Raw genomic sequence first — 27084 nt, 5'->3', positions numbered from 1 at the left:
AACCTCCTCTTTGTGAATTCAAGTCAGCACTGTTCAAGTGAGCACACAGCAATAATCACTCACACTAGCAGGTGTTATTAAAAGGAATTTAATAATTTTAATTAAAAACTCTTAACAGCGAATTCCGTCACAGGCCTTGGCAGCTGGAAGCAACTCCAGGGACATGTGCCCCCTTTGGGATGTGGCTGAGCCACGGTTTTGGACCCGAGGCCCACCGGTGCCGCGTGGCAAGGGGCTACCTGGAAGTTACCTCAATACGATATCAAAGATCCGCGAAGATTTTTTTAAAAAAGTTTTAAATATATTAGACTCTCTTGATTGCCATTTTTACACAAAGCTGCTGATACAGTATACAGAGTTTTAACTTTTTTCACATAAAATACATTTTTTTAAGTGTTCTCTGTACATCAGTGGCTTCTGGTCTGGTGAATTATTGCGGAGGGCTGGGGGTCTGCAGACTTTTCCTGGGTGTGCAGAGCCAGGCCCCGCACGGTGGCACTTGCAATGCCCATGGGAAGCAGGCCCTCTGGCCAACAAGAGAGACCTGTCGGGGAGAGGGCTATAGCTTCTGGCACAGGGGGTCACTTTTGCAGAGTCATCCACTGACCATTGGAGCCTTTGCTCTTATGTGCCCTGGGGCAGGGGAGACCATCCCCAAGTTACAAATAGCAAGAGTTAAATACAGCCTTTCTGGGCATCTTAAAAGGAGCACCCTTCTTGAAAGTACCCCAGTATCCTGCTCTAGGAGAGACAGCAGGTAGGTGAGAGAGCTCAGGTTGGGAAGGTATCTGACACCAACAACCACAATGGTCTTATGTTATTACAAAGCCAGCAAACCGGTGGGGCAGGACAGGGGACACACCCTTGTTAACTTTTCTAAGCCCCTTGGAAATGGATCAAACAGTGCAGAGCAGTTTTACTTATGCTGTATATTTGATGGAGAATTCTATCCTGAAGTCTTTAGTAGCCCTGGGCCTAGAGTTTATTCAGCTTCCCTAAGCTACTTGCCAGAAACTCACAGTCTGGTGATAACCACCAACTTTCAGTTGTTTGGGGCATATGATGGTGAACCACGCAGCACCTGCTTTGGAAGTGGTCTCCTTTAATCTAATGAGGAGCTGCCGTAGGACCTGGGCTCAGCAGGAGCTAGGCACCTGGTTGACTTTGCCTGGTTACTCCCAGCTCCCGAATCCACCCCTACCGTGGAGGGAGGAAGATTCCCAAGGAAAGGCTTTGATGCTGAAGGAAGCAGCAACTTTTCCTCCCATTATCCATTAGTGGGGTGAGGGGACTATGTAATAAATGAGCCACCATGAGCAAGAAACTATGACTTGAAAAACCTGAGATGCATTTGGCAGCAAATTGCAGAACAGTCTTCTAGACACTGATCTCAAGCTGCTATTATAGAGTCCCCCAAAGATGCTGGCTGAAGGCAGCTATCACTGAAAGTTCCAGGTGAACCTGGACGATGTCTGCCTGGAACCCAAGACCCAGCATCTATACTTGTGGGCAAATGTTATCCGGGGTGGCCATGACAGCTGTTCCCAGCTAAAGGAATTCAGACTCTAAGGATTCTAGGAGCCGAAAAGCAAAGAGTCGCTGGACCAAGATGCAGACACTTTGCCTCAGGTGACTTGAATGGGACTGCTGATGCCTGTGGTCCCCAAGGGACGGAAACCACAAAGAACAGTTCTCCTGACTCTGTCTTATTCCTCCTTTATCCGCAGAACCTAACGTAGAGGCTGGCATGTTGCAGCTACTCAGTAAATTACATGAGTGAATTAATGAATGACCAAGGCTCATTCATTGGAGGTTGGTCTCCAACTTGTCTCTCAATACCCAGGAGACCTGCAGGGAAAGCTCCCCAGGGACTTAAAGCCCCAAGAGGGGATGGTTTATCCCTGGCTGAAAACATGAGCCAATGCTTGAGAGTCACCTGTGTGTGAAGTCGGCTCCTGTCAGGGAATCAGCTGGGATTCCCAGCCTTCTGGGTGGAGAGGAATAGCCCAGGAGGAAGGAGGCATGCGGAAAAGGAGGGAATGGCCTCAGGTGCTCAGTGGGTTGGGCAGTACGTGCCTTCAGTGTTTGGCCCCTGAGCAAAAAGATCGGAAAACCTAAACAGCTCTCTCCTGAGGAGCATGCGGCTTCCCTCAGAACTCCCTACCTTGTAGCTAAGGTCGGCTCACGAGGGATTTCAGCATCAGTCTGGGCTCATACTGTTTTACAGCCAACGGTACGTGTGTTTTAGATCATCCTGTCCTGTTCCAGCCACAGCCTGAGATGTTGAAGAGCCCATCTCAAATGGCAGGGTCGTGGGAAGCATCTGTGCACCTGTCTTCAGCCTCCTGGGCCGCCTCCACCCCTACTCTAGAATACATCTATCCTGGCATTGGGGTGGAGGTGGCCTGATGCTGAGAACCTCTCCCCTTCCAGCAGCCACCAAGGGCGCAGTCACTCCCATGGGCCCTCTACTTTCTGGTCCAGCCAGCTGCCCTGCTCTTGGGAAAGCATCACTCAGGCTCCCTGAAGTCCAGCTCCCTCTCTGGGTTATGGGGCCATGGGGGGCCACAGTAGGGGGCTAAGAATGACAAAGAACGTTGTGGCACAAGGCGGGGATGGTCTTCCAGCCCCAAGCCCCTAGCCCGGGTGCCCCTCAGGGAAAGTTTCTCATAGACTGAGAAAGAAGAGGGTTAAAAAGAACCCAGATCTGTTCCCCAAATTAAAATCTGGAACTAGGAGACCCCTTCAGAGCTCTAAGGAGGTAGTTTAAGGACAAATAAAAGGCGCACAGAGCAAGGGACAACCTGCAGCTTGTCGGGTACACCAAAAGGTTCTGGCTGAGCCTGTGGGCAGTGCCCATGCCATGGGCATCTCCAAAGGGGGTCCTGGGAGAATCAGCAGTGAGGGGAGAACAGCCATTCACAGTCCTCCCTCCCCAGCACCAGGAAGGCTGGGACTATGAAACTGCAGAGCTGGGCAAGACCAAACTCCAGCCCTACCATGGCTCTCCTGAATGCAGGACGGGATACTGACCACGTGCACCCTGGATTCACAGACTTGGGGCATCACCACTCCTGCAAGTGCAGGCTGGGAGCCCCTGGGTGAGGCAGGAACTCAAAAGGGCTGACTGGCAAAACTGTCTCACCAAGCATCCCCAAAAAGGCAAAAGCTGGGGCCGGGATCCCGAGCACTGACTCCGCACACATGACTGATGGGGGTGGATGGGGGTGAGAGGTGGAGGCAGGCTGGCCCCTAATTGCTTGCTCTGACAGCTCAGTCTGAGGAGGGTTGGCTGAGATGGGCTGGGCTGAAACAGTCTGGATATTCACAAAGACCCCAGGGTGCTGGGCTCTGTCACTGTTAACTAGCGACTGTTTTTTTTTTTTTAAATTAATTGGCCTCCTCTCCCTGGAAAAGCATTCCAATGGAAGCTCCTCACTTAGCTTCGTTTTCCCAGCACCAGCCAGTAAAACCCAGTGACCGTGATACGATCCACAAAAAGAAGTGAATTCAGTTACCTCCCTCCCTCTAGGAGTTTTAGAGACTAAAGGAATTTTTAAAATCAGATACACTTTTGTAAATACTGACCTTGTCCCCCTCCCACACCCTTCTGCCTTTGACACTTCCATCCAAGAGGAAAACATGATTTGGTTGATTTCAGGAATGAAATCGCCTGGTTTTCCCCCTCCACCCCTGGATGGTCACACAGCTGGCTCCTGGCATGGGCAGAAGTGTGGCTCTCAACAAGGCTGCGGGGAGCAGGTCTGTGTCTATCTCATCTACCCATGTAGATTCCTGGCTCCCTCTGAACACAGCGAGGACTTCTCGCCCCTGTCAGGTGTCGCTGGTGGCTCAGACCTTGGGATGACTCTGAGCAGGACTATGGGTCTCAGCTTAGCAGGTCCCCTCCCCTGCTGAAGCCACATTGGCAGTGGTAATGAGACTCTGAGTCTTAACTTCCATCTTTTTGGGAATACCCCACAAATTCTAAGCCCCCTTGCTTCCCCTGAGCCCAGGTATGTCATTCCTACACACACTGATCGAGCTTGTGTGTGCGTGTGTGTGTGTGTGTGTGTGTGTGTGTGTTAATGTGACATGCATGTACTGATCCGGAGAAGGCTTTATACCAAGAATAGAGCTGGGATCTCAAGCCCACCCTCCCAAGATCAGACAGCAGAGTGAGCCAGGAGGCCATGACAGGCCTTGTGTCAGATGGCAGACGATGCAGCAGGAAGCAGAACCACAGGACGTGGGACATGGGATGCTATGGGCAGCCAGGTGAGGGCTGGGGTCTGAGTTCCTCTGAAAAGCAGAGCCCACCTCTCCCCAGCTGCCCTCTGACACCTCCCCAGCCAGGGCTGTTGGGCTGGCCTGGATTCCAGGAGCCCCTCCCCAGGCATCTCCCTCCTCCATCACACGGAGACTAGGAGATACGGCAACAGCCATGCACCTTCTCCTCCATCTCCTCTATGGGGGCCTTGAACTTTAAGAGTGGGGGATCTCCGCTGGTGACCGTGTAATATACTGAGGTCCCATTGCTGCTGTACGGTGAAGTTCTGCCTCCGATCAAGGGGGCCTTGCCTTCACTGCTACTCTCGCCCGTCCTGGCCATGCTGCTGCCCAGGTGGGTGCTAAGGAAGGGGTGGCTGAGCAGCTTGGCTGCAGCCCGCTGCCGCTTCAGCTCCAGAAGCGTCTGAGGGCTCTGTTCCTTGTAGCTGCTCCAGGGCGGGGTGGCGTCGGCCACGCCAGGGTTGCCATAGGCCATGCTGTAGTCGGGCACCTCATGCACCTTCCAGACATCCCCGTTGGCCAGTGCATACTGGTAGGCACTGACCGGAGCCCGGAGGCCATTCTCAACAGGCATGTCCAGTTCACCTCGTGGGATCTTGGTAGGAAATTCAGAGAGTAGCACGGGCTTCTCCAGCCTGGGGTTCTGCAAGTGAGAAGGACAACATTACCAGCTGGCTGGAAGATCTGAACCTACTATCCACCTGTCTCTCTGCTGAGGGCATTATTCTTTGGACTTTTCCTCTATCTGTTTTCTCTCCCTGGGTATTGGGGCCAGGGTTTTCCTTTGGGGAACCCCCAATCTATGAATTTTCGTAGAGTTGACTGACACCTGGCCTTGCTCCAGGGCCTGGATCATGACCCAAGGCCTAGCCATTCAACATATTTCACTACAGGGATTGGCCCAGGGATGAGTTCTTAACTGAAATTGCTTCAGTGAAGCAACCCTGTGACTTTTGCTAGAACAATTGGGAAAGAGAAGTTTCTGTAGGAACTGTGGGTAGTAAGAATGATGTAAGCTGAGGGCTGGGGAGATACTATGTTGAAGGGTCTGCTTGCAAGTGAAGTTGGCATGAAGAAAGGCTAAGAGAGACTGCATCCCGATGACACATTTGAAGCCCAGGATCCTTCCAGGCCCAGACTTTTCAGTTGCACAAGCCAATAAATTCCTTGTGTGTAAGTCCATTTGAGTTGGGTTTTTCAGTCACTTGTAATCCTTCCTCTGTATATGAATCATATCTCACAAAGATTCTTACCCAGGGATCCCGTACACCCAATAATCCTTGGATAACAAGAGTTCGAAAAGTAGCTGCTTCCTAAAAACTATAAACTAAAAAATAGATACATGCGACAACATTTAAAGCACAGCAAAAATCACCATGAACAGGGAACAAGGTCAAAAGACACATGAAGAAACTAGGAAAATATTTTCAACATATATGACAGAAAAGAGACTAACTTTCTAAAAGTATAAAGAGCTCTTAAAAGTCCTTTTTTTTTTTGGAGACAGAGTCTTGCTCTGTCTCTCAGGCTGGAGTGCAGTGGCGCAATCTCCGCTCACCGCAACCTCTGCCTCCTGGGTTCAAGCAATTCTTCTGCCTCAGCCTCCCGAGTAGCTGGGATTACAGGCACGCACCACCACACTCAGCTAATTTTTGTATTTTTATAGAGATGGGGTTTCACCATGCTGGCCAGGCTGATCTTGAACTCCTGGCCTCAAGTGATCCACACTCCTCAGCTTCCCAAAGTGCTGAGATTGCAGGCATGAGCCACCGCACCCAGCCAAAAGTCAATTTTTAAAAGCCTACCTACTCAATAAAAATAGTAGGCAGAGGATACAAATATGTAGCCCACAGCAAAATATATAGATATACATGGCATTGGAATAATATTAATCCTCACTAATCATTAATAACATAAAAATTAAAACAACAAAATATCACTTTTAGATATCACATTGACAAATATGTTTAAAGTGTGTTATTACTCAGTGTTGGCAGGGGTATGGGGAAATAAGTGAGAATGGAAATTGCTACAGTCTCTTTGGTGGACAGTTTTGCACCAACCTTCAGTGAAATTTTTTTTCTTTTTTTCCTTTCTTCTCTCCCCAGCTCTTCAGTAAAAAGTAAAAACAATAATAATGATAAAAATTTTTAGAAAAGATTGTATACTTTGCACCAGCAAGCCCATTTCACAGATTTTCTCTCTCATTAGTGTAAAGCCTGAAAGTCATCATTGGGCAAGCAGGACATTGTGGCCAGTACTTCTATTGGCATGCTCTGTAGCTGGTAAAAAGAATGAAGGAAGTCTCCACGAGCTGGCATGGAAAGATGTCCAAGATATATATATATAAAATGTAGTTTATAATCTAGTTTTCTAACATATATATATATAACATACATATATATAACATATATATGTTATATATACATGGTAATATGTGATAAGGCAAAGAACACTTTCCATAGTAAGTTTCCATTTATGAGTGTGTATTTCTTTGCTTTCTCCTTTTAGAGTCAGGGCCTCACTATGTTGCACAGGCTGGTCTTGAACTCCTGGTATCAAATGATCCTCCCACCTCAGCCTCCCAAAGCACTGGGATTACAGGCATGAGCCACCGAGTCCAACCTTTTTTTTTTTTTATGGCTCCTTCTGAACTATGCAGGCAGACTGATGCCATGTCATGGAGAGACCATTTCTTGGTGGTCCTAGTCAGTGCTTCTCAAACTTTGATGTGTATGTGAGTTGCCTAGGGATATTGCTAAAGTCCCTATTCTGATTCAATAGGTCTGGGTTGGGGCCTGCAATTTGGCACTTCTAAGAATTTCCTGCTGATGTTTAGAATGGCAAAGATCTGAGACACTGATCCCATCTTGGATGCACACTGGCATCATCTAGGCAGTTAAAAAAACATGTACAGGCCAAGCGTGGTGGCTCATGCTTATAATCCCAGCACTTTGGGAGGCTAAGGTGGACGGATCACTTGAGGTCAGGAGTTCGAGACCTGCCTGGCCAACATGGTGAAACCTTGTGTCTACTAAAAGAAAAACACAAAAATTAGACAGGCGCAGTGACGCATGCCTCTAATCCCAGCTACTCAGGAGGCTGAGGCAGGATAATTGTTTGAACCAGGAGGCAGAGGTTGCAGTGAGCCGAGATTGCACAACTGCACTCCAGCCTGGGCAACAGAGTGAGACTCCGTCTCAAAAAAAACCATATAGAACACCAATCTGAAAGCATTACATATTATACAATTCCAAGTATATAACATTTTGGAAAAGCAAGACTATGAAAACAGTAGATCAGTGATTGCCAGAGTTTGGGGAGGAACCGTAAGTAGAATACCAGGGCTGTTTAGTGGGACAGCCTTGGTCTCTTTCACCAGTTGTTCACAATCTCAACCGTCTAATATAACCACCTAAATCAAGTGGCGAGAGCATTCTGTGTGACACTATCATGATGGACACATGACATTATGCATTTGTCAAAACCCACAGGAGTTACGACACAAAGAGCAAACCTGATGTAAACTATGGGCTTTAGTTCATAATAATGTATCAATATTGGCTCATCAGTGATAACATATGTACCACACTAATGCGAGTTGTTAATAACAGGGGAAACCAGGGTGGAGGGGGGTGTATATGGGAAATATCTGTAGTTTCCACTCATTTTTCTAGAGTTCTAAAACTGCTCAAAAAAAAAATCTATTAGTTTAAAAAGAAAAAAATCTCTGCTGGGTGCAGTGGCTCATGCCTGTAATCCCAGCACTTTGGGAGGCTGAGGTGGGAGGATGGCTTCATCCTAAGAGTTGGAGACCAGCCTAGGCAACATAGTGAGACCTCATCGCTACAAAAAATTTAAAAATTAGCTGGGCATGGTGGTGCGTGCCTGTGGCTCAGCTACATGGGAGGCTGGGAAGGAGGATCACTTGAGCCCAGGAGGGTAAGGCTGCAGTGAGCCATGTTTGCACCACTGCAGTCTAACCTGAGTGACAGAATGAGACCCTGTCTCAACAAAACAAAACAAAACCCACCTATATCCATCTACGGTGTCAGAAATCAGAGCATTGAAGGAAGAGGAATTAACTCCAGCCTGAAGGATGTGGGTTAGACGAAAGAGGGTTTCTCATGATGCAGGGAACTTCTAAATATATTTATCTGCCTAATGCTTAATGAGGTACAAATTATGGGCTGAGTTCTATACAAATAAGAACACAATTGACCCTAGAACACCCTTTGTGGTAGGCACCATCATCCTGGCAATGTTGAACTGAGATACTGGAAAACAGGAAGGTTAAACAAAACCCCCACCTTTTGTGTTCTGGGGAATGGCTGACTGCACAGAATCACCCTTCCCCATAGGATTTCCAGAACGCTCAGATGACCCCTCCTTTTCCTAGGATAACCCAAACACAGTCCCTCAAGTTCTCTTTCTTTTTCTCTGCAATGATGAGCTAAACTGTCAATTTATCAACTGAAATTAATGCTTGCTAGATGATTTTTTTTTTTTTTTTGAGATAGAGTCTCACTCTGTTGCCCGGGCTGGAGTGCAGTGGTACGATCTTGGCTCACTGCAACCTCTGCCTCCCAGGTTCAAGTGATTCTCCTGCCTCAGCCTCCCAAGTAGCTGGCATTACAGGCACCTGCCACCACGCCTGGCTATTTTTAGTAGAGACAGGGTTTCGCCATGTTGGCCAGGCTGGTCTCAAACTCCTGACCTCAGATGAGGTCAGGAGCCTGGGCCTCTCAAAGTGCTGGGATTACAGGTGTGAGCCACTGCGCCCAGCAGTAAATGATTTCACCAAATTTTAGTTAAGCTGCTCCCCTCCCCACAGGATCCTGGACTTTGACTCACCCTGAGGGTAAACAAGCACTGCAATGCAGAAAAACTCTCCTGAAGACCCTTCTGGAAATGGGCTGACCACGGGACACACATTCCTGGTCAACTGTCCAATTACACCACCTGCTCGTCCCACCCCCAACCTTCAGTACTTGCAGCCTCCGTCTTCCTCTCTAGGAAACAAACTCCTTTCTCCTTGACCTCCAAGATCTTGCCAATTCTGTGGTCGATGCATTCTACTTACTGCTGCAATCACTTCAAAAACAGTCTCTCTTTAGCTTTAAAAAACAACGACATGGCCAGACATGGTGGCTTATGCCTGTAATCCCAGCACTTTGGGAGGTCGAGGCAGGTGGATCACAAGGTCAAGGGATTGAGACCATCCTGACCAGCATGGTGAAACCATGTCTCTACTAAAAATACAAAAATTAGCTGGGCGTGGTGGCGTGCGCCTGTAATTCCAGCTACTCAGGAGGCTGAGGCAAGAGAATCGCTTGAACCCGGGAGGCAGAGGTTGCAGTGAGCCAAGATTGAGCCACTGCACTCCAGCCTGGCGACAGAGCAAGATTCCATCTAAAAATAAATTTAAAAAACCACCAACGACAAACATATACAATGCCGAGGTCCCAACTCCTGAGATTCTGATTTAGTTTGTCTGTACTGCTACTTAAACATCAGATTAAAAAACAAGCGGCACAGTGGCTCATGCCTGTAATCCCAGCACTCTGGGAGGCGAAGGCAGGCGGATCACTTAAGGTCAAGAGTTCGAGACCAGCCTGGCCAACATGGGGAAACCCCATCTCTACCAAAAAACACAAAAATTAGCCGGGCATGGTGGCGGGTGCCTGTAGTCCCAGCTAATCGGGAGGCTGAGGTGGGAGAATTGCTTGAATCTGGGAGGCAGAGGCTATAGTGAACCAAGATTGCACCACTGCACTCCAGTCTAGCCTTGGCAACAGAGTGAGACCTTGTCTCAGAGTTAAAAAACAAAAACAAAAACAAAAAACAGTGAACCAAAGTCAGCCTTGAAGGCTAACAGGGCACAGCCTTGGAAGAAATGTGATTTGGAGGTCAGGCTAAACAAGTTATCCTCAAATAAGTGGTTCTGAAATTCTTGTGTGCAGCAGTATCGCCACATCTGGGGTGGGTCCTGAGAATCTACATTTATTTACTTTTTTTTTTTTTTTAGAGACCAGGCCTCACTCTGTCACCCAGGCTGGAGTTCAGTGGTGCTATCATAGCTCACTGCAGCCTCGAATTCCTCGACTCAAGCAATCCTCCTGCCTCGGCCTCACAAGGCCTCAGACTACAGGTACACACCACCACACCCAGCTAATTGTTTTTTTTTTTTTTTTTTTGGTGGGTGGTAGAGATAGGGTCTTGCCATGTTGTCCAGTAACTCCTAGGCTCAGGAGATCCTCCCACCTCAGCCTCCCTCAGTTTTGGGATTACAGGATTTGTGAGCCACTGTGCCCAGCCAAAGTCTGCATTTCTAACAAGTTCCTAGGTGATGCTGATGTTGCTGGTCCAGGGACCATGCTTTGAGAATTCCCACCTTAACATGGTGAAACCGCATCTCTACTAAAACACAAAAATTAGCTGGGCATGGTGGCAGGTGCCTGTAATCTCAGCTACTCGGGAGGCTGAGACAGGAGAATCACTTGAACCCGGGAGGTGAAGATTGCAGTGAGCCGAGATGGCACCATTGCACTCCAGACTGGGCAACAAGAGCAGAACTCTGTATCAAAAAAAAAAAAAAAAAAAAAACTGACTATACCAAGGGTTGGCAAGAAACACTCTGCCATGGGAAAGCAGACAGGTACAAGGCATCTTGGAAAACTGCTTGGTAGTATCCACTAAAGCTAAACATATGCCTACCCGTGACTCCCACTGCTTTCCTGGGTATATTCTCAACACAAAATAGTGCTTATGTCCACCAAAAGACATGTACAAAAATGTTTATAGCAGCTTTATTCACAGGAGCCAGAAACAAGAAACCCAAATGTCCACCAAAAGGAGAATGGAGGCCAGGAGCAGTGGCTCACCCCTGTAATACCAACACCTTGGGAGGCCGAGGAGGATGGATCGTTTGAGGTCAGGAATTCAAGACCGGCCTGGCCAATATGGCGAAACCCCGTCTCTACTAAAAATGGAAAAATTAGCCGGGCGTGGTGGCACGCACCTGTAATCCCAGCTACTCAGGAGGCTGAGGCAGGAGAATCGCTTGAACCTGGGAGGCGGAGGTTGTAGTGAGCCAAGAGCATGCCACTGCACTCTAGCTTGGGTGACAAAGCGAAACTCTGTCTCAATTTAAAAAAAAAAAAAAAAAGGAGCATGGATATGTAAATTTTAATATTCAAACAATCAAATTCTAGAAAGCAATAAGAATGAGGCGGCTGGGCGTGGTGGCTCACGCCTGTAATCCCAGCACTTTGGGAGACTGAGGCCGGCGGATCACGAGGTCAGGAGATCAAGATCTAACACGGTGAAACCGCGTCTCTACTGAAAATACAAAAAATTAGCTGGGTGTGATGGTGGGCACCTATAGTCCCAGCTACTAGGGAGGCTGAGGCAGGAGAATGTCGTGAACCCGGGAGGTGGAGGTTGCAGTGAGCCGAGATCGCGCCAATGCACTCCAGCCTGGGGGACAGAGCGAGACTCCATCTCAAAAAAAAAAAGAAAGAAAAAAAAACAAGAGTGAGGCCAGGTGCAGTGGCTCGCGCCTATAATCCCAGCACTTTGGGAGACTGAGGCAAGAGAATCATTTGAGCCCAGGAGTTTGAGACCAGACTGGGCAACATAGCAAGATTCCATCTCTAAAAAATTTTGTTTTGTTTTGTTTTGAGACGGAGTCTCGCTCTGTCCCCAGGCTGGAGTGCAGTGGCTCGATCTTGGCTTACTGCAACCTCCACCTCCCGGGTTCGAGTGATTCTCCTGCCTCAGCCTCCTGAGTAGCTGGGACTACAGATGTGCGCCACCACGCCCAGCTAATTTTTGTATTTTTAGTAGAGATGGGGTTTCACCATGTGGCTAGGATGGTCTCGATCTCTTGACCTTGTGATCTACCCACCTCGGCCTCCCAAAGTGCTGGGATTACAGGCATGAGCCATGGCACCCGGCCAAAAATTTTTTTTTAATTAGCCAGGCATGGTGGTGCATGCCTATAGTCTCAGCTACCTAAGAGGCTGAGGTGGGAGGATCGCTTGATCCCAAGAGGTCAAGGCTGCAGCGAGCTAGGATCACACCAATGCACTCCAGCCCAGTCAACAGAGTGAACTCCTGTCTCAAAAAAAAAAAAAAGAACTACTGCTATATGCCACAACATGGGTGACTCTCACGGATGTAAAAAAAGCCAGACACAAAAGAAACTACAGGGTCATTCATATGCATATACAAAATTAATCTTTAGAACTCAAAGTTAAATAGTGACTACATTTGGAGTGGGGGAAAGGACAGAGAGAGAACATGGATGATGAAAATGCTCTATGAATTCATCTGAGTGTGTACATTTGTAAAAGGTTGTTGAAAATCTCATTTAAGATTTGTCTACTTGGCCAGGCATGGTGGCTCACACCTGTAAGCCCAGAACTTTGGGAGGTCCAAGTGGGTAAGGATTGCTTGAGGTCAGAACTTCAACACCAGCCTGGCCAACACGGTGAAACCCTATCTCTACTAAAAATACAAAAATCCACCAGGCGTCGTGGCAGGCACTAGTAATCCCAACTACTCGGGAGGCTGAGGCAAGAGAATCGCTTGAACTCGGGAGCACAGGTTGCAGTGAGCTGAAATCACACCACTGCACTCCAGCCTGGGTAACAGAGCGAGGCTCCATATCATAAAAAAATAAAAAAATAAAAAAAGATTTGTCTGCTTTACCATACTTAAGTTACACCACAATCACAAAGGAAAAATAAATAAAGCACAGCTGGGAGACATCTGAAATGTGATTTGATATTGATCTACATCTCTTTTCTCACCAATCCTCAGACTAAGGGGCCAGGCAGAACAAAGCTTCCCTAAGTGCCCTCTCCATCACCAGCTGGTGGCTTTGATGTGGCCTCCCCTTGGGCAGGCACCTTCACACCTCCTGGTGAGACAGGTGACCCCACTGTTCATGCTGGGAAGCAGGGTCCCTCTGAGACACGTGGGCATGCTTGGTAGCTAATCAATTTCATCCCACCAAGGCTAAACTCTCTAGGCATGTTTTCATCTGTTCATAGTGTGGTGGAAGAACGAAAATGGCAGACCACCTCTGGTATAGTTAGCTTCTCCCTCGTCCTCAGCAGTTCCACTCCAGCCCCAAGCCTGTTCACTCCACTCAGCAAGAAAGCAGCCACGCTGAGTGAGTGTGTTGGTTCTGGGTTAAGTAGTGTCCCTCAAAAATTCATGTCTACCTGGAATCTCTGAATGTGACTTTATCTGGAAATAGGTATTTGCAGGTGTAATAAATTAAATTAAGATTAGGTCATACTGGATTGGCATGGGCTCCAATCCAATGACTGGTGTCCTTACAAGAGGAAAAAACAGGCTAGATACAGTGGCTCGAACCTGTAATCTCAGTACTTTGGGAAACCAAGGTGGGAGGATTGCTTGAGGCTAAGTTTGAGGCCAGCCTGGGCAACACAGCAAGACCTCATCTCTACAATAAATTTGAAAATTAGCCAGTCGTGATGGCCCCCGCCTATAGTCCCAGCTACTTGGGAGGCTGAGGTGGGAGGATCGCTTAAGCCCATGAGTTGGAGTCTTCAGTGATCTATAATCATGCCACTGCACTCCAGCCTGAGTGACAGAGCAAGACCCTGTCTCAAAAAAAATCCCATAAAATAAAAATAAAAAAAGAAGAGAAAACAGACACACACACACACACACAAAGAAAAAGGTCATGTGGAGATAGACGCAGAGACTAGAATCGTTGTTAGCAAGAGCCAAAGAATGCCTGAGCCACCAGAAGCTCGCAGAGGCATGGAACAGAATCCCCTTGAGAGCCCCCAGAGGGAACCAACACTGGTGTCACCTCGATTTTAGACTTCTGGCCTTCAGAACTGAGAGAGAATAAATTTCCACCATGTTAAGCCATCCAGTTTGTGATAATTTCTTAAAGCAGCCATCAGAAATGAATGTGTGTCCCCTCAGGAAGGCAGCTTAAAGATTAAAGGACCATTGGCTGCTACAGAAGCAGGCTTCTCAGAGGTCCTACTAGGATCCTACTCCATTTTTTCAAAAAACATGTTCTGATAAACACAATTCTCAGTATCTTGTTATATTTCCTAAAAAAGAAGTTGTAGCACCCTCAGCTCCTGGGTGACTGCCCTACTGAAGCTCTCTTCTGAGAAGTCCACTGCTAGGTGTGCTGGCGCACAGCTAGGCGCATAGCGGACACCCAACCCCTGTCAATTAGGAGACCTACCTGTGTGCCAAAGCACCCAGCTCAGCCTCTAACACAATCCCCGATCACCTCCTTAACTACAGCAGCCACCACCATCAGACCGAATCTGCTGGTTTAACTACAGTAGCCATCACCATCAGACTGGATATGCTAGTTTACAGGCAGTGCCTGGCTACTTCCCTCTGAAGGCTCTCAGTTGAAGAGGCAAGGCCAGGCTGGGCCCTGTTCTCCTCCCATTGCAGTGGCTGACACTAGGGCAGGGCGTGAGGCCACTCACAGGGTCCTTATTCTCTTGGTCTGTCCTGGTCTCCCTGATGTCCCCGTTGTAGGTGGAGGTCCGCTGATCCTCAGCTGCACTCCGCTGCTGCCACAGGATGGCCTCTCCCTCATACTCCTTCCTATACAGGTTGGTCCTGTCCGACAGGCTGGCTCGCCGCACCACCTTCCTGAGAGGACAAAGTGGGTGCTGGAGGCTGCACCCAGGCGCCACAGGAAGGAGCACGCACAGGGACCCCTGGCTGCCCTGCCCCGGACTCACCCACGGCTGCCTGCGCTGGAGGTCCTCCGGCTCAAGGATGACTTGTGCCTCAGCTGTGACTTCATGATCACATCATGCTTGTGTTTTAGCTCCAGCAGCAGGACCTTAAACTCTTCCTCCTCGCACAGGTCTGAAGGGGCAGAGGAGTCTGTTGTGGGGGACGGGGCCAGGACCTGTGGCGCAAGAGGGTGCTCCAGACCAGGGGAGCTGCCATCCCAACCCACTGAAAACTCCAAGCATCTTTCGGGGCATGCAGGGAGGGAAGAAAACAATGCCAGCCAAAGTTCCTGGGCTGCAACCCAAACCTTAGAGGATTATAAGAATGGGAAACCCAGGTTCTGGGCACAGTCACAATTCCTAAGCTTCCCAGCTGTGACCGAGGGATTCATGTTCCTCTTTGATAGTTTCCAAGAAGAGTCCTCAAGTCTTCACTGATATGAGAAGTAGTGAGGGAAACAAGCAGGTACCCCACATAGCCCAAGCAATAAATTATGCAAAGATGCTAAGAAAGCTACATACTCCCATCTATTCTACCTAACCCCTTCATCCATCTATCTACCTATTGCTGACTGAGTCATCTATTCATAGATTCATCCTTTACCCACTCATCCACTTATTCTTCTATCTGTCCATCCATCCATCCACCCACCCATCCATTCAACCAGACCTCATAATATCTACCCAACTACCACCTCATCCATCCATTCATCCATTTATCCATCTATCCATTAATCTGTCCATCCGTCCATTCATCTACCATCCATTAATTAATCCATCTATCTATCTACACACCAATCCATCAATCTATACAAACATATTTATCTATTTCTCCCTCTACCCATCAAAACATTGATAACTGCCTATTTGTGCACACCAGCTGTTGTGCTGGACTTACCTATTGGCATCTCATCCATGGATGTCCTTGCACTGAGACTAGCTCCATGGGACACCAATAGCTCTGCCATCTGCATCTGAAACACAGGAAGAAGCTCATGTGTCCCCCTGCCCAGAGCTCAGAAAGCCTGGGAGGTGAGGAGAGTGCCCAAGGCCTCTTAGGATGTGACCCAAAGAATGGTGGGACAAAGTTGAGTTCCAGGGAAGGCCTGCACACTAGAGCCATGGGGAGAATCCAGACAGAGGCAATGAGCTTAGCACCTTCTCCACATGCCTGGGCCACACCAAGAAGAAGGAGAAGAAAGAGTTGGCTGTAACTCTAGAGCTGGCAGGTATCTAAGGACGGACTAGGTGTAAGTGACGATCAGAGTTTTGTATCTGGAAACAAATGGAGAAAGTACTGGGAGCAAAAATGCTGGTAGTTTTCTTATTTGGCAAATTTGATTACCATCCTATTAGAACACAACTTGTCAGCCAGGCATGGTGGCATCCCAGCACTTTGGGAGGCCGAGGCAGGCAGATCACCTGAGGTCAGGAGTTTGAGACCAGCCTGACCAACATGGTGAAACCCTGTCTCTACTAAAAATACAAAAAATTAGCTGGGCATGGTGGCACATGCCTGTAATCCCAGCTACTCAGGAGGCTGAGGCAGAATTGCTTGAACCCAGGAGACGGAGGTTGCAGTGAGGTGAGATTGCACCACTGCACTCCAGCCTGGGTGACAGAGCAAGACTCTGTCTCAAAAAAAAAACAAAAACAAAAACAAAAAAACACAACTTGTTTTGTCCAACGTTTTTTGCAAACTCCCTAGGCCTTTTCATATCCCACATATGAGCTATAGTCAACACCTTAAGCCAACACCTTAAGCCTTAAAGTCTTATGTTCTTTGAAACCAACTGCCAGCCCAAAAAACTTGGTGTCAGCAGGTTAGCCCTGTGCCAGCCTCCCCCACAGCCCTGTGGGTGAGAACTACCTGTCCCCAGAAGGCAGCTGCATGCAGAGGCTCCCAGCCATCCCAGTCCTTCACATCCACACGCACTCCATGGTCCAGGAGGAGCTCAGCTGCCCGCAGGTATCCATTGGCTCCAGCTATGTGCAGCTGGAGGAGAGGAAAGAAGTGAGCATTCCCCAGGGGATCAGCCCCACATTGACGGTAGGCTAGCTCTCACCTTCACCCAAGTCCCACAGCATGCTTGGGGCCAGTAGAATGGAATAGAATGAAATGGAAATACCAGTCACATTGCAGAGGATTATTAAGTCTGAAATATGGACCTAGAAGGAAAGGTAGAGAGCTGAATTCTTCTCCCCTGTGGTTGGTCTTAGCATCCATGTGGTTAAAGCAACAGCATTTACTGAGCCCCTACTGTGCACTGAGCCCTGAAGAAGGGGTCTCTGAGGTTCAATATGGTGATTTTTAAATATGTCTACAAATTCTTTGACACATCTTCCTTTAAAAGATGGAGGCCGACTGTTCTCACCTTGAATGTGGGCCAGACTGAGTGACTCACTTCTAACAAATAGGATATTGTGAATATCCTATTTGTGATTTCTGAGGCTAGGGCATAAAAGGCATTGCTGCTTCTACTTTATGTTGTCTTGGATCAATTATTCTAGAAGAAGGCAGCCACTATGTTGTGAGGACCCTCAAGAAGCCTCAAGGAGAGGTCCTAAGGAGGTGAGAAACTGAGGTTTCCTGCCAACAGCCAGCACTAACTTGCCAGCCATGTGAGTGAACTGACTTGGAAGTGGATCCTCCAGTACCAGTCAAGCCTTCAGATGAGACTGTAGCCCCAGTAGTCTCAACAATATTGCAACATCTGGGTTGCAATATCATGAGAGCCACCAAGCCAGAGCCACCCAGTTAAGCTGTTCCTAACTCTCTGACCCAAAGAAATCATGTGAGACAATAAATATTTATTATTGTTTTAAGATGCTACATTGTGGGGTAGTTTGTTATGCAGCAATAGATAATACATCCAATAAGGGACTGTGATCCCATTCAAGGCCTTCAGTCATGGCCACTGCCTGGCAGACCTCAGTTGTCATGATTGTTCAATTTGCCCCCAAAATACATGAATAGCTTAGCCCATAATGAACACTCAGTAAGGGATTCACATTCTTAGAGAGTCCTAAATGATGACCATGAGAATGAATGAAGGAGAGAGAAGGAAATAAGAAAAAAGGCATCAACTGTCCAGCCAAGATGAGAGATAGAAGTTAGAGTCCAAGGCGGCCAGCAGAAGACTAGCTGAGAGGAAGCCAGAGAACCTCAGGGGGCCTGAGGTCTGGGGCTGGAGAGTCAGTGGGACAAAGAAGGCATGGCCTCAGGAAGTGATCATTCTGAACACAGACCTGATGGTCAGATGCTACCTCATCCTGGGAGAAGGTTGCTTGAAGGTTTTTTTTTTTTTTTTCCCAATTTGAAAAAGCAAGGGTATGATGTGAAAATTAGTATAATTATCTGATTTATAAATGTCTGATGCTTGTCAGTTGTAGAGAATGACACCTGCTGGCCAGTCTGACATTACAAACCTCACTACTTGGCTGGAAATGAAAAGGTATGAGTGGAATAGTGGCATTGTTAGTAAAAATAATGGTCATTGCTAACATCTATTGAGAATTTACAGACTGTGCTAAGCACTTTCACACAGAATCTCATTTAATGCTCCCAGCAACACTGTGAGGAAGACACTGTGATCTCCAGTTTACTGGGAAGACCTAAGACCTAGTATATGCCCAGCCCATGGGGATGGGGCCACCCTGAGGCCAGCCCCAGCCCAGGAAGAGAAGATCCCTGTGTCTAGAAGACCGAATGACAGCCCCAGTGGAGCTACAATGAGGGTGGGTAATGCCCTAGTGCAGCCTGGCCTTGACTTCAGACAGAAATAGTCAGTCTTCCTACCTGACCCCATTCTTGAGTGCTAGGCTGAGCAGGTGATCCAAGCAGGGACCCAAGTAATAGAAATGGGCACAAAACAGATGTGAGAGCTCAGGAAGCAGGTGGGAGAAGCCCACTTATCACAGGCCTGGCAGCCTGACCTGGGCGGCCAGGTCAGGCCTGAGGGGCGGTGAGGATACCTGATACTGCTGAGCCCTATCTAGTGAGCTCGAGATCCTGAGACTGCTGAGTGCTTATGACCAGCATGGAACCTAAGCCTGGGTCAGTGCACCCGCCCCCCAGTCAGGGGGGTAGGCTGCCATAGCCATGCTCTGAATTTTGATTTACAAGTTGCAGAAGCAGACCTCCCCAATATTAGGCTGCAGTGTGCTCTGAGAGCCTATGAGGAGCGGCCAGGGAGGTTTTCCTAAGTCACTGACACTTGAGCTGCAAGGATGAGTGGAGTTAACCAGGCGGATTTGAGAGAGAAGAAGGTCCTATTGTTCTCTATCTCCAGGGTCTAGTAAAGTATGTGGCACAGAGGAGGTGCTCATACCTGTGTGTTGACTGGATGGATGGATGGACGGACAGATGAATGGAATGATGGATGGATGGATGGACGGATGGTTGGATGGACCAATGGATGAATGGATGACTGGGAGTGGTGGGCAGACTCTGAAGTCAGGGAACCCAAAGGAGAGGCTGTTGCAGTAGTATCAGGGGAGCTGATGAGGCAAGGCAGTGGGGTGCTAGGGTGGGAGAGGTGACACTAAGGCAGGGGAATGGACAGTGCAAAGCAAGAAAGCATGGGTGAGTGGGTGAATGGTGTCACCAGTCCTTAATGGAGGACATCATTAGAGGAGAGGGAAATAAGGAGCTCAAGATGGACACATGAAGCCTGGGGTGAAGGAAGATCTTGGAGACAGAGCAGTTGGTGAACAGGTGGGAGCCAGGCCTCCCACCCAGGCTCCTAACTCCAAGCCCCACTTGAGAGTGGCTGGATTCTTTTTTGTTTGTTTGTTTATTAAAGACAAAGTCTTTCCGTCACCCAGGCTAGAGTGCATTGGTGCAATCACAACTCAAACTCAAACTCCCAGGCTCAAGTGATCCTCCCACCTCAGCCTCCCAAGTAGCTGGGACTACAGGTGTGAGCCACCAAGCCCAGCCCAGAGAGAGGCCAGGTTCTCAAAGAGGCTGAGCCCTGCTCTGCTGACCCTCCCTATCCAGGGGCAATCCTGGCCCAAAAGGATTCTTGCGGAGGTCCAAGGTCACAGACAGGCCCCAAGGGTACAGGGTTGGTCCCCACCAGGTGCTGGCCCACTTTGGACCTAGCTGGTCTTGGTTTTGGTACTGGCCCATCTCCTCACCAGTGTGGCACCCTGGGCATCTATCCAGTCCAGGTCCTGGCCTGCTGCGATCATGCAGTGGATGTCTGCAATCATCTGCTGCTCAGGAGCTGCCCGCATCTCGTTGATTTTCTCTTGGGTGATGCCTGCAGTGGGAAAGAGGGGATTTATTTAGCACCCTCAGGCCTACGACCCCAGAGGGCAAGGGAAGGCAGATGAGGGAGGCATGGCTCTTGTTACGCCAGTCAAGAGGGTACGCCAGTCAAGAGGGCATGCAGACATGCCCATAGATCATTGTCTTCAGGCCTGATGAGACACCATGCATTGGCCCACAGAGCAAGGGCATTCCTGCCTGGCACCCACTAGGCAATGGATTCATATTGGTCGCTTTGCATATGCTGTTCTTCTACCTGAAAGTCCCTACCATCCACCTACACACCTCCAACTGCTCAGATGGCTGCCTCTGTCTTGTTCTTTAGGTCCTGGACTGGATCATCTCCCAATGTGGCCTCCACTGACCGCCCTATCTGACCAGGGTCTCTGTTAGTTTCCTTCATCTTAACCATGGTTGTGTCTGTAGCACCTGGCACAACGCTCAATCAATTTTAGTTGCAGAAGGACTGAATGAATGAATACATTACTTTCAAGTGGAGAGCTGAGTCAATTGAGGTAGGGGGCCCAGAGAGACATTGTATAGCCCGAATCCCATTCCTGTCTTAAAAGTGTGTTACTGACAGCTACAAATAGTATTTAAGGAGAGGATGACATGCTCCGTAAAAAGATCCATTAGACCAAGCACTCTTCGATCGAATTCAGGAGAGGTCTACAAAAGGAGGAAATAAAATCACACGTTTCTTTTGACTAAGCTTTAAACGAAATTAAGTATTCCCTGCCATTAGAATGTAAGCAAAACCCACGGTTTTAACCGTGTTTTTTGTGTTAACAGTGCCTGTAACTTTGTTACCAACAGATACTATAGCTATTTTCATATCCTGTTATCTTATTGTTTAATGAATTAATGAAGTTTCTATCAACACACTGAAAAATGTTCTGGTAGTTATGCTTTAATATAATTGGCTTCCTTTATAATCCTATAATTTTATAACTGCACTTAAAAACATTATTCTGGCTGGGCGCGGGGGCTCACGCCTGTAATCCCAGAAATTTGGGAGGCTGAGGCAGGCAGATCACCTGAGGTCAGGAGTTCAAGACCAGCCTGGCCAACACGGTGAAATCCTGTCTCTACTAAAAATACAAAAATTAGCTGGGCATGATGGTGCATGCCTGTAATCCCAGCTACTTGGGAGGCTGAGGCAGGAGAATCACTTGAACCTGGAGGCAGAGGTTGCAGTGAGCCGAGATTGTGCCATTGCACTCTAGCCTGGGGCACACAGCAAGACTCCATCTCAAAAAAATAAAAACATTATTCTGAGAAGGGGTCCATAGAGTCACCAGATTGGCACAAAAATGGTTAAGAACCTCTGCAAGAGATGAATAGGAAGAGCTGGGTGCAAGGAACAAGACATTCAATCACAGTTAATGCGGCTCTGTGGGGTACACAAGGGCAGGGCCAGGGCAGGACTGCAGCTGCAGCTGAGGATCTGGGGATGTGACATATTTCCAAGGAGGTGGCGCTTCAGAGGCCTATCTGTGGGGTGCTGGGGCACGCAGGTCTCTCATTCCTGCATTTGTTTCCTCTCTGAACCTCATTTGTGAGTTGAGGACAGCCCACATCTTGTTTATCTGGGCCCCTGGCAGCCAGCGTAGTGCCTGGCACAGAGCAGGCACCCTCCAGTGTTCTTGACTTTATTATTGTACCACATAGGAATATATCTTTACAATTGAACCAAATTGTCACAGCTGATGAAGACGAGACAAGGCCAGCTGCGGCCACCCGCGTGTGTAGGTGACATGAATGAGATAATACCTCCCTTCTGCGCAGCATGTTTTCCAGGGTACTCTCATGTCCTGCTCTTGATAATCACACAGATAAGGATACGAATGAGGACCCATCCTATTCACTGAGCGCGGCGCACGAGGCAGGCCGATGCGTAGCTAATCTGTTCGCCTGCATTGATTTAAGGGACGCTCTCTGCAACTCTGTGCTGTGCTCACTTCGTAGCAGGCTGCCCTCCCTTACCCTGGTATGCCATGCAGGTCTCGATGACATCCAGGGTGGGTTCATCCTCGCAGAGGTCATATGGCATGTTCCCATCCGAGTTGACAGCAAGCAAGTCGGCCCCACTGCAGAGAAAGAGGCAGGGTGAGGGCCAAGTAGGTGTGGCTACGGTTGGTCTAGCTGCCTCTGCCCTCTGGCCTCTCGCCTGCGATCCTACTGTACAACCTGGCACTCAAAACCCCACCAAGGTGTACCCCAGCAAGATGATGCTTGGATCTGCCTGACACACAGCCCAAGAGCACGACGGCTTCAGGATCCCAGGGTCCTAGGTGGGAAGAGACCAAAGTCCCAGGACAGCTATCCCAGGAGACCTCCCTAAGCCTTTCACTCTGTTGAACCAGCAGGCAGGGACTTAGGGGCAGATATAAAAGTCCTCCTGGTGACAATAACAAAAATCACATTAATGGCAGCAGCACCACTTACCAGGCACTTGCTTAGAGCCAAACCTGATCTAAGCCCCTTTTGCAGGCATCCTTTTATTTAACCCTCATAATAGCTCAGGTTAATACTGTTGGCCCCATCTCACGCAAGGGGAAACAAAGACTCAGACATGACCGGGCACAGTGGCTCAAGCCTGTAATCCCAGCATTTTGGGAGGCCGAGGCAGGCGGATTACCTGAGGTCAAGAGTTCAAGACCAGCCTAGCCAACATAGAAACCCTGTCTCTACTAAAAATACAAAAATTAGCAGGGCGTGGTGTGGGAGCCTATAATCCCAGCTATTCGGGAGGCTGAGGCATGAGAATTGCTTGAAACCGGGAGGCGGAGATTGCAGTGAGCCAAGATCATGCCACTGCACTCCAGCCTGGGTGATAGAGCAAGACTAGAGCAAGTTTAAAAAAAAAAAAAGACTCAGACAGGTTCGGTCACTTGTCTAAGGTCACACAGCTTGGAAACAGTAGAGTCCAGACTCAAACCCAGGTCTCTCATATTAGTTCTTTTTACTTCTCCATGATCTATTTCATTTTTTGCCCATATGCAGAAACACCCTCAGTTATATTCCACCTCCTCCAAGTCCCTACTCAAAAGGCTGATAGGACAGAGGTAGAAGAACAGAGACTTGGGACTCCCTGGAAGAATTTGCCCTTTGGGCCAGTGGTTCCTAAGAATGGCCCTGGATGCCCTGTGGCAGAATTACCTGGGGACCATGGGAATAAAATGCAGCATCTTGGGTGGGCTTCACTCCAGCCCTCCTGAAAGAGTCCTTGGGGTAGGGCATGAGAATCTGTGTTTTAAACCCATGCCCCAGGTGATTGTAATACCGATCAGCTTTGGGACCCACTGACCCAGGCTGGCACCACTTTCCTTGTCCTCTTGGCACCATCACTGATCAGGCTGTGGCCACCTGATGCTCCTAGCAGAATTAGCCATACTCAGGTTCCCATCAGAGATGTAGGCACGGGCCACCATCCAGTCCTTTGGCCTAATAGCCCTCCACTGTGACTTCTCTGAGCTCTTGTACACCCCAGAGTAAGTTCATCCAGCTCTCTGAGCTGAGGCAGCAGTACTGTCATATCCATCCCCCCGGGAGCCAACGGTGGGCTCCTGCTGCTCTGCCAAGACCAGTGCAAAATGGTACCTGCCCTCGGCCACTCTCTCTGACTCCCTGCCCTCAGATGATCAGCCCCCTGGTCTGGCTCTGTCTCAGCTCTGGTACTTAAACCCCCTGGCTTTCTTCCTGGCTCCCCAGGACTTCTGCATCCCTGTGTGCCCAGTGCCCAGCTCTGAGTGATACCAATTATTATTTAGGTTGGTGCAAAAGTAATTGTGGTTCTTGCTATTACTTTTAAGAATCACAATGATTTTTGTTGTTGTTGTTGTTGTTGTTTTGAGACAAGGTCTTGCTCCATCACCCAGGCTGGTGTGCAGTGGCTCGAACTCAGCTCACTGCAACCTCCGCCTCCCAGGTTCAAGCAATTCTCCTGCCTCAGCCTCTTGAGTAGCTGGGATTACAGGCATGCACCACCACACCCAGCTAATTTTTGTGTTTTTAGTAGAGACAGGGTTTCACTATGTTGGCCAGGCTGGTCTCGAACTCCTGACCTCAAGTAGTCCACTCATCTCGGCCTCCCAAAGTGCTGGGATTACAGGTGTCAGCCACCTGTAATCTCCAGTGATGTTTTTTGCAGACTAGAATAGCTTATTCTAAAATTCATAGGGAAGCTCAAGGAACCTGAATAGCCAACACAACCCTGAAAAAGAAGAACAAAGCTGGCGGATTCATACTTTCTGATTTCAAAACGAACTCCAAAACTCTAGCATCAAAACAGTGTGGGACTGGCATAAAGACAAATATATAGACCAATAAAATAGAATAGAGTCCAGAAACAAACCCTCACATATACAGTTAAATGATTTTCAACAGAGTACCAAAGCCATTCAATGGAGAAAAGACCAACCATCTTTCCAACAGATAGTGTAGGAAAATTGGATATCCGCATGCAAAAGAATGAAGTTAGATCCTTACCCAATACCATATATAAAATTTAATTCAAACTGGATCCATGACCTAAATGAAAGATCTAAGACTATAAAACTCTTTGGAGAAAACATAGAACAAAATCTCCATGACAGTGGATTTGGCAGTGGTTTCAAAGACAACCTATAGAATGGGAGAAAATAGTACATCTATCTGATAAGGGATCCATCTCCAGAATACATACAGAAATCCTAAAATTCAATGACAAAAACCCAACCCAGTTCAAACATGGACAAAGGACTTGAATAGACATTTCTCCAAAGAAAATATACAGATGGACAACGGGCACATGAAAAGATGCTCAACATCACTCATTACTAGAAAAATGCAAATCAAAACCACAGTGAGAGACCACCTCACACCTACTAGTATGGATACTAACAAAAAAGAAAAAGCAGAAAACAACAAGTGTTGGTGAGGATGTGGAGAAACTAGAACCCTTGTGTACTGTTGGCGGGAATGTAAAACGTTGTGGAAAACAGTATAGCAGCTCCTTAAAAAATTTAAAATAGCATTACCATACAATCCAGCAATTCCACTTCTGGGTGTATAACCAGAGGAATTGGAAGCAGGATTTCAAGAGATATTTGTACACTCATGTTCATTGCAGCATGATTCACAATAGCTAAAACATGGAGGCAACCCAAGTGTCCATCAACGAATGGATGCATAAGTGAAACGTGGTATAGACATACAATGGAGTACATTCAGCCTTAAAAAGGAAGGAAACTCTGACACATACTACAACATAGATGAACCTTGAGGACATTATGCTAAGTGAAATATGCCAGTCAAAAAAAGACAAATACTGTATGAATCCACTTCTTGTTTTTTTAAGATGATGTCTCGCTCCGTCGCCCAGGCTGGATTGCAGTGGTACAATCTCGGCTCACCGCAACTTCAGTCTCCTGGGTTCAAGCGATTCCCCTGCCTCTACCTCCTGAGTAGCTGGGATTACAGGCGTGAGCCACCACACCCAGCTGAATCCACTTTTTATTTATTTATTTATTTATTTATTTGAGGTGGAGTTTTGCTCTTGTTGCCCAGGCTGGAGTGCAATGGCATGATCTCAGCTCATCACAAACTCCGCCTCCTGGGTTCAAGCGATTCTCCTGCCTCAGCCTCCCAAGTAGCTGGGATTACAGGCATGCACCACCATGCCCGGCTAATTTTGTATTTTTAGTAGAGATGGGACTTCACCATGTTGGTCAGGCTGGTCTCAAACTCCCGACCTCAGGTGATCCACCTGCCTCAGCCTCCCAAAATGCAGAGATTACAGGCGTGAGCCACCGCGCCTGGCCTTTCCGAATCCACTTCTATAAAGTGCTTACAGTAGTCAAATTCATAGAGACAGAAAGTAGAACGGTGGTCACCAGGAGCCAGGGGTAGGCAGGGAATGGGAATTACTGTTTAATGGGTACAGAGTTTCAGTTGTGCGAGAGGAAAGTCATTCTGAAGATGGAGAGTGGTGATGGCTGCACAACAATATGAATGTACTTAATACCACTAACCTGCACACTTAAAATGGGTGAGATGGTATTTTATGTTATATGTGTTTTATCACTATAAAAAATTGGTGGGAAAGGGAGAATGGAAGGAGAAGAGAGAAAATAAAAAGGGACTGGAAAATACAGAGAGAGACCAAGAGTGAAGGAGAGACAGAGATAGAAGAAGAAAAGAACAGGCACACAGAGACGGGGAGAGTAAAGGGGAACTGAGGGGAGGAGAGGGTGAGAGGTAGAAGCAGAGAGAGAGAGAGAGATGAAGAGAGGATGTGGGGAGAAAGAAAGTGACAAGCACCAAGAGAGACTGAGAAAGAGTGACAGAGAGAGAGAAAAAAAGAGAAGAGAGAGGAAGGAAGAAAAGCAGAAAAGGAGGGAAGGAGGAAGGGAAGAAAGAAGAAAGGAAGGGAGGGAGAGAGGGAGGGAGGAAAGTAGAGAAAAGAAAGGGAGGGAGAGAGGGAGGGAAGAAAGAAGGAAAGGGGGAAGGGAGGGAAGAAAGAAGGAAGGGAGGGAAGAAAGGAGAAAGGAAGGGAGGGAGAAAGAAAGAAAGGAGGGAGGAAGGCAAGAAAGAAAGAAGGGAGGGAAGACAGAAGAAAGGGAGGAAGGGAGGGAAGAAAGAAGGAAGGGAGGAAGGGAGAGAAGAAAGAAGGAAGAGAGGAAAGAAAGAAGGAAGGGGGGAAGTGAGGGAAGAAAAAAGGAAGGCAGGGAGGGAGGGAAGAAAGAAGGAAGGGAGGAAGGGAGGAAAGAAAGAAGA

At 48.0% G+C, this 27084-nt stretch overlaps 1 protein-coding gene across 1 annotated transcript in view; it reads right to left on the bottom strand.

Annotated features, from left to right (window-relative positions):
* Positions 1–73: 73 nt before the first annotated feature.
* Positions 74–27084, bottom strand: part of PPP1R16B (protein phosphatase 1 regulatory subunit 16B) — a 117794-nt gene continuing 90783 nt past the window's right edge. The window contains exons 5-11 of the mRNA XM_054467509.2: positions 22312–22415; positions 20193–20317; positions 16921–17046; positions 15949–16024; positions 15054–15183; positions 14793–14961; positions 74–4933 (exon numbers count right to left, since the gene is read on the bottom strand). Of these exons, the coding sequence (XP_054323484.1) occupies positions 4424–4933; positions 14793–14961; positions 15054–15183; positions 15949–16024; positions 16921–17046; positions 20193–20317; positions 22312–22415 (1240 nt within the window). The 3' untranslated portion in view covers positions 74–4423. The remainder of the gene's footprint in view (positions 4934–14792; positions 14962–15053; positions 15184–15948; positions 16025–16920; positions 17047–20192; positions 20318–22311; positions 22416–27084) is intronic.

The sequence above is a fragment of the Pongo pygmaeus genome, chromosome 21 (genome assembly GCF_028885625.2).
Source record: "Pongo pygmaeus isolate AG05252 chromosome 21, NHGRI_mPonPyg2-v2.0_pri, whole genome shotgun sequence".
In the NCBI taxonomy this organism is placed as follows: domain Eukaryota; kingdom Metazoa; phylum Chordata; class Mammalia; order Primates; family Hominidae; genus Pongo; species Pongo pygmaeus.
This window is presented reverse-complemented; position numbering and strand designations above follow the sequence as displayed.